The following is a 16,082-nucleotide window of genomic DNA, read 5'->3' as shown; positions in this document are numbered from 1 at the left end:
TTTTTAAATGTGGGCTTACCAGTGGTTGCCATCAATTCATATGCTTTTGCAATCCAGTTCCTTGGGCGTCCTTGCTTTTGCAGTCATCTCTAATATATCTTAACCTTCACCTTATCACTTGCTTTCCTGCCTGGTAGGACAACCTCAGATGCTTCATGAACATTGCCTTTTAATAGATTTTTCTTTGGTTGCTCATCTAATCTCCCTCACATTTAGTAAATGCCATATAATTAAGCATAACCCTCTCTGTCAAACCTTTCAAGTCTACCTGAACCCTTTTTATCTTTAATTCCCACAATCCTTCTAGCCTTCTGATATTCAGTCTTGAAATGTTTACATCAGCATGGCATACATTTCTACACGTATTCTTTCTTCCCCTTGTTATTCTGCTGCACTGTTGCACCACTTCCTCTCTTCCTGTGTTTGTCATAGTGACAGAACAAAAATTTGTAAAATTATTTTGAGAAAACTAACAGAAGTTTCCACTACTACTTACCACCTACAAACAAAAATTCCATAAAATATTATATAAAAAATTCCAGTATTATAAATTTGAGCATCTTAGTACATTCAGAAGATAGGCACTACATTTTTCACTATTCATAAAGAAAAATAGAACACTTTCACAAAGTATAAGGTTTCCAGTGATATATATCCAACTGGTCATTTTAATTTATTTATTGTCATTTATAGTCATTGAGACATTTTTGCTATAAAATTCTGACAGTAGAAACACCAAGATGTTTTAAAATTGGATTGATTCTTCCTTTCCTGAAGCTCAAACACTAAATTATGTGTGCTTAAGCTGTAGTAATAAGCACACTGCTATAAGATAAATGGTAAACAAAGAGCCCAAATCACCATCTATGGTAACAAAAATAAGGCAGGAATAAAGGTTATATGATGTTGGTTAAAGAGGAAAGTAGCTATTATTTTCTGTACTTAAACATACTTGCATACATTTATCTGGTTTGTACTCAAAATATGCTGCACACTGTGAACGATACAAACGAATAGATTGATATGTTAAAGATGCTAAGATAGTACAGTAAAAATATTTTATAGGATAATTTGGGATGAGCTGTATAAGAAACAAATCACGAAGTCAGAGCTCTGGTATATCACGCATACCAAATATATGACAATAAAACTTTTATATGTTTCCATCATGCTTTTTTATGTCAAATAGTTAATAGGAAAAAACTGTATTAGGCATGTTTCTGAAGTTTAAAGATGTTTCATTATTGGTATCTTTTTTTTATATTAATTATACCATAAAACTAGCAACTGTGGTGTCATGTACATGTCTCTTCCTGAGAAGTGTAACCTCACCAACCAAAAAATTGCCAACATTTACACACCTTTTCAAAATTACCTAAAATAAGGTGATAACCTTTTATACATGTCACACACACATAGGCAAACTGATATGAAGATACACATGAAGTCCACTATCTCACAAGAGGGCCTGGCTGTTTTCCTGCCAGGACCACAGCTGTCTGAGATGAGACAATCCTCCCCAGATTTCCCACAAGGCCCCCTCCATTACCTGCAGATTATCCTGTAGCTCTAGAGCCTCCTGCAGATCTGTCAGCTTCTTGGTTAGACACAAGAAGATCAGAAAACAAGGAGGTCAACAGTTAGTACAGAGGTACATCATCCAATGAAAGACAGAAACCATAAGTAGAAGAAAATGTCAGCTCATTGGCAGGAAGAGCAGATCTGCAAGGCAACTTAGTTTTCTCATTCTCTACCCCCCCTTTCTTTCATAGGCTGGGAAAAAGAAAGATTGGAAAGAACAATTAGTTTCCTAAGCTGGTTTAACACTGCAATGGGCCACAGATGTTGGATGGAAGTAGGATTTCAAAGAACTGGAATTGATTGGGAAAGCCTGAAATGGAAACAGGAAAAGCGACTTCAACTGTGGGGAGCTAATAATAAGAATTGCAGTACAAGTGAGGAAAACACTGATCAATTCATTCAGGAACAGCACTGGAAACTGGACTTCGCAGGAATGGGACTCATATCTGTACTTCTATGGATGGAAGAAACAGCATTTCACACTGGCTGAGGAGCTTCCCCAGGACAGTAAGGATTTTGTGTGTGTGTGTGAAAGATAAAAAGGGAGAGAGAAGAAGAGGGAGGGAATGAGTGAGAGAGAATGAGAGGGAGAATGGAAAGTCATGGAAAGTCAATGGCATTGCTTTCACTACATCAGTGGAGCCAATGTTGTACCTGAAAAAAGGAAATAACAACCTGCTTTGTATATGAAGAAAGTGAAAATTACTTCATTTTTGGAACAGGTACTTTTGCTGCTTTACTTAGTCTAAATGGGGAGAGAAAATTGTATTGCTCTGTTCTTTGGCTTATTACTGACTTTTTTAAATTTTTTTTTACACAGTTCACATTTATTTCTTCAGCAGGCTTTTTGGATTCAGAAGAAAACTTCTAGGAATTGTAAATTCACTGAAGGTTGTTCCAATGAAATAATATATAAGGAATTACATACCTACTTTTGCTTCAATAACTCCTAAAATAATTGCCTTCTTTCTCTTTAAGCCTGCCTTGGTATTATTTTTTAAGGATGACCAATGTTATTTCCTTTCATGGGGCCTTTTCTGTCATAATGCAACTAATCTGTTCTTTTGATTTCTTGACCCCCCTCCATCAAAGCTGTTCCTAACAGGAATAATTCTGTGTCTCCTAGAGTATGGAGGTTCATTCGTGATGAAAACCATAATCAGATATGAAGCAAAGATTCCCTCCCACATTTTCAATTAAAATGAGTGAGAAAGCTTGAAAAACAAAAATAAAAGAAGAAGGAAACCCAGAATGGCTTACTAAATAGCTGTGTGACCTTGATAATTACAAATATGAATGTATTACAGATGACATTTCAGATGATCAGAGCTGTAAAAATTTACATAAGCAAAATTAAGGCTAAAGCAAAGAAATTATAATGGCAAGGGACTACATTCCACCTTTCCATTGAGGAGGCATATTTGGTATGCTACCTGCTATTTTAAAATACATTTCCAACAGTGAAGTTTCCATCTCTTCCTTTACAATTTTATTTTCCAGACACAAAATTCTCAAAGTTAAAAAATAATGCACAGATACTCTGTCCCAATTTCCCATTTCTCAATCCACTATTTTCACTATTATAGTGTGTTAAATAAATCCTGTTTTTCTTGTTTTTTCATACAATACAAATATATGTCAATGATTGTTCTATTTTAGTTATGAATTGGAAAATACACAGTCTCTATGGATCCTTCCTTATAAACGTAGTCTACCAGAATAGTTAATACCATCCTTTTCTTATGAGGAAAAGGGAGGAAGAAGGAAGGAAATGTCCCTCTTACCCTTGAACTTCTGCTAATTCAACTATAGTTTGGGGTAATGGTGTGCAATACGCTAAACACTTTTTCACCAGAGAAATTTAGAAAAGTGATGAATGAAAGAAGTGGGCTGACCTTTCTTTTACTGTCATGATTTACAAACTCAAAGTTATTGCTCACTGCCACCACTCCAACAACTACAGCTTTTTGAAGTTTTTTTTCTTAAACATTGCCCTCCTGCAACCTAAAGCAGGATCCAAATCAAAAAATGGACAGCATTGTAAACATATGAATTGGATTATATACATGACAAGGGGGAAAGATTCAACAAATGCCTAACGCAAGTATTCAGGTAGAAAACAAAAGCACATCTAATATTAGTGTAATTTTCAAGATAATTTCATTCTGAAACACTATATATGTCTTGAGAAGAACTACAGTGGTTTGCCAGAGGAGTTTCTTATCAACATACTGTATTTCGTGCAAATAGTATTGCGGTTTCTCTATCAGTCCCACGCAAAGCACCTGCTCTTTCAGAAATGGATTTTGTAAAATTCAGTTAATGGCCTCAATGTAGTGAATTTTAACTGCCTAAGAGAAATGAAGTTAAAAAAAAAAAATTATCTGCTGCCTGAACATGTTCTCACATATAAGAAAGTAATAACAACCATAGGTGGAATGGAAATTCAATAGACTCCCAACCTGCTGAAACTGTCAGCAAAGTGGAAAACAAAAGAAACTCACATTTAGAAATTTCAAAATTATTCTAAAAGAGCAACACAGGTCATTCAGAAATATCATGAGTCAGTAAGACACCTGTAAGAATACTGGTACCAGCAACCCCATTCCAGGGAATCATGAACCAGATTTAGCAGACAACACAGAATTCATCTCGGTACCAAACCCCAGATACTTCTAGAAATTAAATACAAATTTGTAGAGAGTGCACACTGCAGAAAGTTTGCAAAGAAAACCCCATCACACTTCTTCCTGAATCATCAGCAGACCACCTAAACACATAAGAAATGTCAGAAGAATCCAGAAGGTACCAGCAAAATTCAAGGACATCCTTGATGCTGCAGCCCCCTCAAACATGGCCCATTCACTTTCTGGAGCTACCAAACTACTTGAAGATAATTTTTCCCTTATTTAGCTATAGTTATATCTTTTTCATAGTCTCATACTTCCAGGAAAAACTTAGCATAAAAAGAATAGAACAGCAATGCATTTAAAAGCAGAATGGAAATATGTTACTGGGCTCAAAGGTCTAATTTATTAATGCATTTAGATCTTGATCCGCCAGAACAATTAATAAGCAATGTATCCTCTTAAACAGATATGGAAAATCTGTAGACCTGAGCTGGCTCTGACTTACTTTCATACTAAATATGGCTACATGGTACTTTCCACATTCATTATGGGCATATAATACCATGAGGCCCATTACAAATCTTGGAGTAGCTTATTCAACACATAGAGGGTCTGTTATCACATACAGTGAGTCTGCAGCCATCAAAAGAAACAAGAGTGAGCGGTACTGTTATCCACTCATTTAGCCAAGTCCATATTACCTGGCAACACAGATGGAATCTCTAGATTTCCTTTATTACTATAATATACCTAAGTATTGTTCTGCTAGCTTTTTCTGTTTTGAAGAAGTACAATACACATTTTCCAGCTTTCCAAGTAAGAAAAGATCCACAGGTCAATCAAATATTGACCCAAAATACTGATTTAAACACACACATAAAATCATTTTCTCCCTTTGAATGTCACATAGGATGATTGATTCAGTCAGGATGTCTGTGAGCAAATCTCTCCAAACAGTGTTTACATATGCAAATGTTGACTCACTGTATTCTGTAACCCACAAAACTGTTGAATATCAAAGATGTTCCCGTGAGTGATTTGGTATCCTATATGCAAAAACTGTAGGTTGTAACAAAAGGCACTACTTATTGTGTATGTCAAAAGACCCACTCCAATCTTAGTGTTCATGGGTTTATAACTAAAGTCGAGCACATGGGGGTTTTTTGCTGGCTAGGGACACATTTTGCACTGTGTCACCTGGTTTCTCCTTTGCACCTTCAGTAAACTGAAACAGGGAAATACAAGAACTTCTGGAAGCTCTATTGTACTGAGCTGTGCTTGAAGAGTAAGAAAGTTGGCATGCATTTAGGTACACAAGGTCCTTCTTCTTCGATAAAATGCAATGTTCCATAGTTCAAATACCTGTTTCTGCTAAAGAAGTTGTTCACTGAGAACAATTGTATTAACGATACCCTATTTTTATAAATATTTAAAGTGTGAGGAATATAAACTGAGACCCATTGTCACAAGGTGCTCCCTCTGTCCTTGAGCTTTTCACACAATGGCACGGGAAAGTGCTTCCAGTAGAACCAGGTGCCCTCTGGATTGACCTCTAATGTTTACTATTCAGAAACCCTTCCACAACAAAGCATACGCTTTCCAAACCACTGTCAAACTGCAGCATGCTAACATTACTTATAGCACCATTTCTCTCCTACCACTTCTCTTTTCCCTCCTCTGTAGAGATGATCATCTATGTTGCTACTTCAGTTATGCCATTCTTTTTTATTCATTTTGAGTTATGCTCATCAGCTCACATGCCAACGTTTAACAATACTTAGTCATGTTTGTTTGTTTCTTGAATGTATGAATGAATAATTTTAGGAAAGCACCTATATGGATGGATGCAGTCAAAGCCAAATTCACGTGAAGCCTATGCTCCAAGCCTTGAGCCTATGCTCCAGTCAAATGCAAGCTAACTCTGATGGAGAATCTGTCTCAGTGGAGCACTGCGCTAAAGCTAACAAGTCCTGCTACTAATCACATGCTTAGCCTTTTTCTGTTTCTACATTTATCTCGTAGAGGAAACACTGTCAAAAAGAAATGGTACTGAATTGTGAAACAGAAGACTTAATTCTATCTCTGTTTTGCTACTGACTGTGAACAAGCCAGGCTACTGATTCCCATCACATCATTTGTCTGCCTTATTCATTTACACTGTAAGCTCTGCAAGTCAGGGAATATCTCTTACAAACTGTTTGCAAAGAGCTTCTCCACACAAGGGGATTCTGAGTTCTCCAAGAAAGGGCAAGCCTGTACTAATATAATATTGCTTCTATTACGAGGAGTAAATTTCAAACTGTTTGCATTAAGCAAAACTGTGTATCACATATTTTGCTTCCAGAAGGCTTGTTAACTAATTTTGCTGTTCTTGGAGGCAAAGCCAATGTTGTAAGCAGTCATCTCCCATTACAACACTTTAATGTTCCTGATACGCAGCTACCTCCTGTTTATTCCTGTGTTGACTCTGTTATAGTTTTGTTCTTCTTTCGCCCTTACGATTGCCACAAGAAGATCTTACCCACTGTTCTCATATACTCATGACAGCCTTCTGAAAGAATTCCTATTTGGGCTATATATTAATTAATTACTTCTATTCATTCCAAAGCGAACTGTAATCAGCAGGGAGCTCTTCATCATTTTTCAGACTACTTAGCACCCTTAAAGTAACACCATTTGCTGTGCTTTTAGGAAGCAGCTTATTGCTCTAATTCCTTCTTATGAGATACAAATTTGCAGGTCTCATTCTTCATCCAGTTATTACCAATCTTTCCTTACCAGGGCTCTAATTTCACTACTTGCCCCTTAGTCACTAGCTAAAATACTGATCTCCCCTGTGCACAGTTGAATCAGTTTCTAATCTTCCTCTCTTTTTTCAAGGACAAAACACTTATCTGAGGTACCAAATTAAATGTCTCCACACATATTTCACTTCTATCCTTCCTACAATTTTTTTACTGTTGTTGTTGATATCAAATTACTTATTTAAGTTCTCAACTTGGCACTTTCTTTCTTATAATAATTTCTCTTTAATGTTTGTTCATTCCAGCTTCATTTCTTTTTTACAGGTTTCAGCTACCACGAAAGATTTTTCCTTCTCTCCAAACTGGAAAACAAACACAGCTTTCACATTCTCAGTTAAGTTTTGTATCAGCTGCCTGAGATCCTAAAGTAGCTGTCATGCCAAATCTAGTTGTTCTGTGAGCTGTGAAACTAATGAAGTTTCCTGTCCTGGAGTATTTCCTATACCCCTGCCCCATACTCCTGCAATTATCAAAGCTCTTCCCATAACCTCTATAATCTCATTATCTGTAATACTATCAGTTCTCCTTCCTGACCTCTACATTCTCCCACAGTATCTTGGGCAAATAAGTTCAAAAGTAATTTACAAAAAATTGAAGGACAAAATGGTCTTACTAGAAATTGTATGTTACCATAAAATGAAATAACTTAAAAGCATCAGCTGATTATATATTTATGTTGTATTTTTCTTACTCTGCATGCAAACCCATAGGTCTAGAAAACAAAAGCTAGTTAATTTGCTCATATATGATGTTAACTCTGAAATTACAGATGCAACATAAATGCCAGAAGTTAGTGTTTCACTAGCACTCAAGTTTTACTAGCACTCAGCTTCTTATGCAAAAAGCCCCAAACAGCCTACCATAGAAACTCAAACACCTCAAACCCTCAACTGTTCTTCTTGTGCTGACAATAAATAAATACACATACACAAATATATGACAGAAAAAACTGCAAACACAAAATCAGAGTAAAATGCACTTAATTAAATATCAAGAATAAAAATGTAGTTGATACACTGCTGATGATATTAATCATTACAATATTTAAGACACTTAAATACAGAAGTATGGATCATAAAGTCTGAAACAGCTTTTGAACTTCCTACCTGCTTTAGAAGCTGAAAGTCAAAGCAGTGAGTCTAGGTCCAGTTTACTAAATAATAAAAAGTCTTGACTACACATGGTAATTCTGACATTTCAATGAAATTAATTAAGTCATCAGCAGGCCTGTATATCTGGAAAGCAATTTTTAATTTACCCTGGCAACAGATTGTATGTTGTAGCCGACAACAAACTTGGTTGCAAGTGTAAAACTGGGCTCAAAATCTGCGTTTCATGCTGACATAAAATGGCAATGACACCAATATCTACAGCTTCCCAGGAAATGCTAAGTGGTTCAGAAGCTTCTGACAGAACCACACAGACACCCAAATCTAGTAACTGGCAACGGACAAGTTCTACAATTCACACTTTTTCTTTTTTTATTCTTACATTTTCATATATGATGTTTGCACATATAAGTAAATGAAGCACATTGCCGTTTATGCCATGAATATATGCATCAACGCTATCCACAGGTGATGCACTGGAGACTGACAACAATTCACATTTCTATACCTTCCTTTGTGTGCTGAAACTCCCTAAAACCCTTTGCAAAGCAATAAATATCATACCCAAGGAGAAATAGTGATAGGTCATCAATACAGTAGTGACTTTCTGTACCCAGGCTTAGCAGCCATTCTAAGTACAGCAATACTTCTGAAATATGAGTGCCAATTAATCTGAAATAGTTCTGCCTGTGAGGGATCTTTTATATAATCACCTGCACTACTACAGATTGCACCTGCAGTTCTTTGATACCACTGCAGAAGGACAGCAATTTCATTTAAATCAGTATTTGCACTCTGTCGAAAGCCCAGTAGGTTTCCCCAAGTTACCCAAATGTCTTAAATGTGTGATCTTATGCTAAGGCCTGGCTATCCGAGTGAACTGCCAAATCCACATAGAGGATAAACAAAAATATTTATAAAGCAACTGCAGCAGCACTGGTAACAATAGCAAAGACAACAAGGAAGACAAAGTTGAACCTATATTTTCATGCTTACTACTGCTTACCACAGGTGAGCACCCCTCCGCATTTATTGAAGAGAACAGTTAGCTCACCTCCAGGAGCTGAAATTCAGATACCTACTTATGGCTGCTCTTCCATGCTCCCTGCTCCTCTCTTAGCTTCAGACGTTTATGAGTTCAGTGGTTTGGAGTACACTTCTGTGGGCTTTCTGATCTGGAACCATCCCTCCAGCAGTGCATTCACCTGCGCAGACACACCACTGCACAGGAGCAGCCGCAGCCCTGTAGCTATCCTCCAGGGGTCACAATTGGGTTACAAATTCTAACAAATGTGATGACTGTGCAGCCTGATTTAGAGCAATTTATGCACATCCTTCTTCATTAAGATTCAAATGGAATAAGTAAGATAGAAATTGAACAGATACAGAAATTGTGCACGGCTTGCTTCTGCAGTCAGTAAACATTTATTCACTAGGCACAGCTCTCTCATGCGTTCTTTCTCTCCTATTCTCTCTCTTCCCCTATCCTTCCTGCTTGCTGTTTTAATGCATAATTAAGAAGGTCAGAATTAATGAAGCAGTGTGGAGTAAAGTTCAAGGAATCCCCAGGCACTATTTATTCTATTAGATCTCAGGCATGAACATCAGATTGGCAGCATTAGAGGGAGAGGCAGTGTAGCTGGCAGCAGTCCAGAAGCAAAGATACCAAGGGAGACTTACCTGCAGTGTCAAGTCATTGCTGAGCTCCCTCCCTGCAAAAATCACCCGCAGCTGGTCAGATGGAACTCCCTGTCGCTGGGCAACCGCCTCCTTCAGCTGGAGGATGCTGGCGTCCGGACCAACCTCCACTGGGAAACCATGGCTGGAGTTGAACCTGACAAACACTGAACAAGAGCAAAACACCTTTTAAAGTGAGCATTTCTCGTGCAGTGTTTCTACTAGAGTGACTACGAGAGGCTTACTCTTCAATTTCAGGGAGCATGTACTATTTTCAGAGAAAAGCTATTAATACTGCAGTGTACTATTTTGAAAGCCAGCACAGAATAGTGACCAATAAATAAAAACCATGCGTTTCCCCTTAGCAGTGTTAGAAATTACAGAGAACAGTCAGAATCAAAAGAGACCCAGCCAGGCAGCTAAGTAGTTGCTAACTGGCGTAACAGATTTTCAGTTCAGTCCTAACCTTAGCAGGCACGGGGCACACATGCTTTCTGTGTGCTCTTCCTGACTGCATATAACAAATAAATGCAGGAAACCAAGGCATGCTTTAGAACCAAAATATATTAAATAATACAAGGGAAAACAATGCCTTGTTACACAGTAAAGCACAGTCATATAAACTGGTTTCCAACAGATATAATTCTACAGAAGATAATGATGGAGAGAAAATCACACGCTAGCAGAAATGTTTGGGAGTGTTGTACTAGAGCATGGTCTTTTCAGAGTTCACTAAAATATCTGCAGAACATAACTCCTGCCGGCATCTACCTTCAGCACAGAAAATCACTACTGCACCAGTCATATAATTTTTAGAGCTGCAGCAACTGGTTTATACATCCAGAGAAGTCTGGCAAACAAACTCATAAGCTTCCTGCCATTCAGCTGGCAGAGCTGTTTTTCACAAGGAGTCTGAATGCACTCATTGAGCCCATGGTCAGAGGAATGACTACAAGAACTATGAAGCAGGAAAAAACCTCATTACATCCATATCAGTCACGGAGATTGTATGAACAGTAGACATGTCCCCAGTGGACAGCTTTGACCAATAGCTCCACAGGCAGGAAGCAAAGGAATTAGCAAAACCCAATATAAACCAAAAAATCATTTATATCAATTAGATTGTGGGTACCTGTCACCTAAGCTGCTTGGGTATTGATTGTAACAACCAGTGTTCTTAAAGATTTATTTCGCATTCCCACTGCAATGTTTTAGCGGAAGATGTTATTCCTTTGCATTTCTAATGACTGACAAAAGCATAAGCTCAAAGTATTTATATAGTTTAAAGAAATAACTATTTTTAAAACTGAAAATTGGATTTTTATGATTTTTCAAACACATAGTCTACCTGACCACTTCAAAGTTGTCAGATACTTTAAGAGCACTTGAATATGGCTGAGAACGCTGCCATTGTTTTGCTGAGCAATGAATGTTGTAAATATTTGCAATTTCACACCTCCAATTCATATTTGGCTAATCTTTAAGGGACAAGGCCATATACCAATAAAATTTAACACCACATTGTAAGTTTTGCACTTGAAAGTACTCTCTTAAAGTACTACAATGCAGGGTAAGATTGCATAACGCTATGTCAGGCAGGGTACAGTACATATACCCTGCAGTGTGTTACACAGTCTCCTGTAGTACATCTTCTTACTGGTTTTGATTTCTATTTAAAGTTGTTCTGAAAGTAACTAAACTGTGCAAGCTATATATTCAGACTCTTCTGAAAAAACAGAGGAATTTGAATTTTATTTTGATTGTGGTTTGGAGAGTAAAGGAGAATTTATATGACAAAAAAGTAGTTCCAGCTAATGGCAACTGAACATTTCCCATCTGTCCAGGAACACTCATAATGCTCAACTGTCAATAACATCATCTGGGCCAGTAGCAAAATATATAGCTAAATCAATGGGGAATATACTTTTTTAATATGCTAAGCTCTGACTATCTGACTAGGTGCATATATATATTTATATACATTTATATAGATATGCTCACATACACACATAAAATGCATACATTTGAACATCCAAAGACTTCTTCCTAATTAATAAATAATTTTTATCTTTAGTCTTACGAAAGCCAGTGCTATTTGTTCTGGAAATGAAAAAAAGTTAGCAAGTGCATTGACTCTGCAAATCAAATGTGCTGTTAAGAGAAAAGTGCTTGATAAAAGAAGCACAAACAAGTGTCATTTAAATTATTTATAAAGCGGTACTCATTTTTAAAGACAGTATAAATCCAACACACTTTCTGCAAGCACAATGTATATTCATCATCAACAATCCCCACGCCTTCCCTCAAATAAGTGTATTGTTATTCACTTCCAACAGGTATAGTCTCCTCCTCCCAACACTTACGAGGTAGTGGAAGTTTCAGTCTCAAAATTGTAACGACAAGCAAACATGGGAAACAGGCGTGTGAGTGCAACATTTTGCACTCTACAGCAAAGATTACAACTACTCCCTTACAAGCCTAAAAAGCTAACTCAGAAGAATAATTAGATTGCCAAACTTTACTTGCTGGAAAGTTCTAATCCACGAATATTTTGCCCTTAAACACATTTATTCTATTATAAAGTCGGCAATTCACCAACTCTCAATGTAAAAGAAGAGAAGAGATCTTTTCTTACTTGCACAGAGCATAAAAAGATTAAATACACAACTTTAGTCTGTGGAATAAAACCAGATTTCATGAATATAATATTTCAAGATGTCTTTTCAGGAAGAAGAAACATTATTTTCTTCTTGACATTTCACCTTAATAATTAAATAATCACTATCAAATTGATGCTCTTAACAGCACATGTTATTCAAGAGATCACAGGTGAAGTTATGCAGACATTCAAGACCTCTTCCAAAGACTACATACTTTGAAAAGATGTAGAATTTAAAGTTTGTCTGCTGGAAGTTAAACAAATATTGGCTTAACAGAAGATTAGAGAATTTATCTGAGGCCTAAACTGCTGATGGAAATCCAAAAGAAATAAATCAAGTTATGAAAATTAAGAAGTAGCCAAACCGAGCTGAAGAAAGGAGGCTCCATTAGGATCAGCTCTCCCACTCCCACATCTGTAAGAGGTGACAGACAGTAAAACTTGTCTAATAAAAGGAAACTCTGTGAGACTTGACTGTCATGTCAAAAGATAATCTCTGTAAATATAACAAGGATCTGGCTCCCACAGGGATCAAGAGGTACCTAGGTGCTTTTGTAAATATCTCTTGGTATCTATCTGAATCTACATACCTTTAAAAATCTCACTTTTAAGTCCACACATTTTAAACACAGTACTGAATGGAGGAAAGTGGTATAATTGAAAGAGCGAATAAAAAAGTATATAAATATTTCACTAGGTCTTTCTGATATCTAAGGTGTACATCTTCATGCAATAATTTCAATTTTTCATTTAACAAATTGGATAGTATTAATCTCTTGTTTGGAAGGATCAGCAAGTACTACATAAGGGAATAGACGTAGTTAAGTAACTTTTACATATTTCCAGAGGAATTTCCCATATTTCTTACGAAAATGCCCATTTTTTTTAAGCATGTACCTAAACAGTAAGAAATTTTTTGGTCTGGCATAATGACTCAAGTGATGGAAATTGGCTTCTTCAAAGACTGCAGGCTTAATTCTTTGGCATGCCACTGCTGCAAGCATGGCAGAGGGCAAGTTCTCAGTTCTGGGTGTGAAGGCAGGAATTGCATTTGTACTGAGGAACAGATTTCCCCCTAGAAACTGATACTACAAAATCAGAACACACAGAGTTGCAGGGTACATGAAATGCATTCAGGTGCAAAGAAGACGCAAGAGACTGAATATACAGAAATGACGCTCTAGCATGCAGCAGTAGGTTAAAGCTGTTAAATCAGAATGTAACAAGTCTTCACAGACAGAGGCTAGCAATTTAAGGAAATAGAAGTGAGATGCAACCCTCCACCTCTGCCTGCTGCCCCAATTTGACCAGAGAGTAGAGGCATACACAGAAGTAAATACTGAGTGGAATTAAAATCCTGGTTCCCAGTTGTGGGAAGTTTCACTATTTTGACATTGGTTTTCATCTCAAATACATAAAAAAATTCAACGTATTGACTTTTTATGTTCTTTTTGTTGAACAAGAACCATGTAAGCGTTAAAATATTTTCATTTTGCAGCACTTGATGGAAATAAATACTTCTTTATTCTTCCAGTCCTGTTGACTGGACTCCTCTGGTTGGATATTCTCTCTGACAATGAAGTACCAACACAAATCCCAGAAAGAAGCAAGTGCTGTGGTCATGAGGAAACACTGGTGTATCATGACAGAGGCAGCCCAGCATTTATTTTGATTCAGTTCTGGAGGAACTCAACTTCTTGGCTTTTAGCTGATTTGTATTCAAGTGACTGTAATAAAATTAAGAAGTTATCACCTCTGAAGTGACTTGTATTAATAAATTCACTTACAATGAGCCATTTCATTCATATGAATACAATACAGAAATGCACCAGTTCCCAAATAAAGTATTGCTATCCTGAACATGTTGTGTTTCACAAACAGATACATCATTGCATCCACTACCAGAACGGAGTCAGCAGCACAATGCAATCACTTAGGATACAACACGATGAATAACTTTTCCCCATGAAGTAATACAAGAATTGTTAACGAAGGGAATATAAGTGAAGAAGATTGCAACTAAAATCTTAGGTAGTTTAAGACAGTACTGCTCCTGGCCACCTGTCCATCCCTTATGCTGGAGGCTGCTACACATATAACTGGGATACTGAAGGAAATGTGTACCCATATCTCAGCTGTGCCTGTTTGCAATTCAGCATGTTAGTACAAACTCAGTTGGAAATTCAAGCAACTGCAGATACATACTGGTTAAACTCAGACACAAGTACATGGTGCAGGCGTGTAGGGGACCTGCAGGATTTCAAGCGAAGGCTGGAATAAAGCTAGTGGGCAGGCACCCCTGCCAGGATCTCAACAGGCCATTTCTCAGAGCCCTGGGGTTCAGCAGCCTTTCTTCTTCAGCAAGTCATACCAAAAGTGCCAAAGCTTTAACCCCCATTTTCATCAGTCCGACAGGTTTTCCAGTTCTAAACCAAGAAGATAAATATCGCATGCTGTAGAAGCTTAGGCCCTGCTTGTGAACAAATTGTGAAGGCACAGTCCCGATGTATAGAACCAAAACAACTGAACTGTGCCAAGAATGAAAAAAAATTGTGCATGTTTTTTACATTGCTACATGCAAACCACAAATTTCCTTTTTATTTTTGATATAAAATAGCCAAATCTTTTCCTTCCTAAAGTAGTGAATCACACAATCCTGCTTTGCTGCATACCAATAACCTACAATATATGATCTGTGGCAAAAGAATGCACGTATTTAAACTTTAAGATCTTATTGCTGAGCAATTATACTGTGTCCATGATAACTACAGCAGCTTCAAGTACTCTTTATTCCCTATTCTTTTATGGACAAAAAGAATATAGCCAAAGTTTAACCCAAGGATGGTGTGAAATATGTGAAACTTCTCTGATTTTTAAAAGCCCTTTCCCTACTGAGGTCAGATGACAAGACCTTTGAAATGTATTTTCCTAAGATTGAGAAAAAAAAGTCTTGTGACAGTATCTGTCTGTGGTGATCAGTTCCTCTTTGGCTCAGCACGTACTTGAGAACACAGTTCTTCCTAGCTCAAAAACCTACATCTAGACTATTTCACACCAGAAAATAGTATCCCTTCCTTTTCAGTATTAAATTTTTCTCATATATTGTGATTAATAATTTATCCAGTACAACTAACTAGTTTAGTGCAGATTAAAAACAAGAAAATGCACAGAAGGGATAACTAAAGGAAGAGAAGGTAGAAACTGAGATAATATAAAACCGTCACCACCTGCTAGAGTACTGTGGAAATGTTCTATAAGTCCCTCTGTTACAGCACAACCACGCATCACCTCTCAAGGCACAGGCTGAAGGCAGCTGTTCTATGTATCTTTATTTCAATAAATAAAATAAAAACACATTTTTCAGATGCTTGGGGCTCTTGCATCCTCAATCATACTGCAAGATACTGTTCTATTATTTTAATCTTTATATTTAATGAACATAAAATACATTTGTAGGCACTTTATAAACACTGAGTGAATGTCAGTTGCTGCCTGGAATTTCTATAACCTAAATTGTAGAAATGCAACTGTAGGATATATGTAGTGCGAGAAACTAGCAGCAGAACACAATATAAGGTGACGGCAGTAAATCTTGTTCCACAGCTTCTTATTGTTATTTCCT

General features: G+C 37.0%; 1 protein-coding gene across 1 annotated transcript in view; it reads right to left on the bottom strand.

Annotated features, from left to right (window-relative positions):
* PRKN (parkin RBR E3 ubiquitin protein ligase) overlaps positions 1-16,082 on the bottom strand; it is a 767,561-nt gene that overhangs the window by 589,353 nt on the left and 162,126 nt on the right. Inside the window, exon 2 of the mRNA XM_069786113.1 lies at positions 9,805-9,968. Within this exon, the coding sequence (XP_069642214.1) occupies positions 9,805-9,968 (164 nt within the window). The remainder of the gene's footprint in view (positions 1-9,804; positions 9,969-16,082) is intronic.

Source organism: Haliaeetus albicilla, chromosome 7, assembly GCF_947461875.1.
Source record: "Haliaeetus albicilla chromosome 7, bHalAlb1.1, whole genome shotgun sequence".
Classification (NCBI taxonomy): domain Eukaryota; kingdom Metazoa; phylum Chordata; class Aves; order Accipitriformes; family Accipitridae; genus Haliaeetus; species Haliaeetus albicilla.
This window is presented reverse-complemented; position numbering and strand designations above follow the sequence as displayed.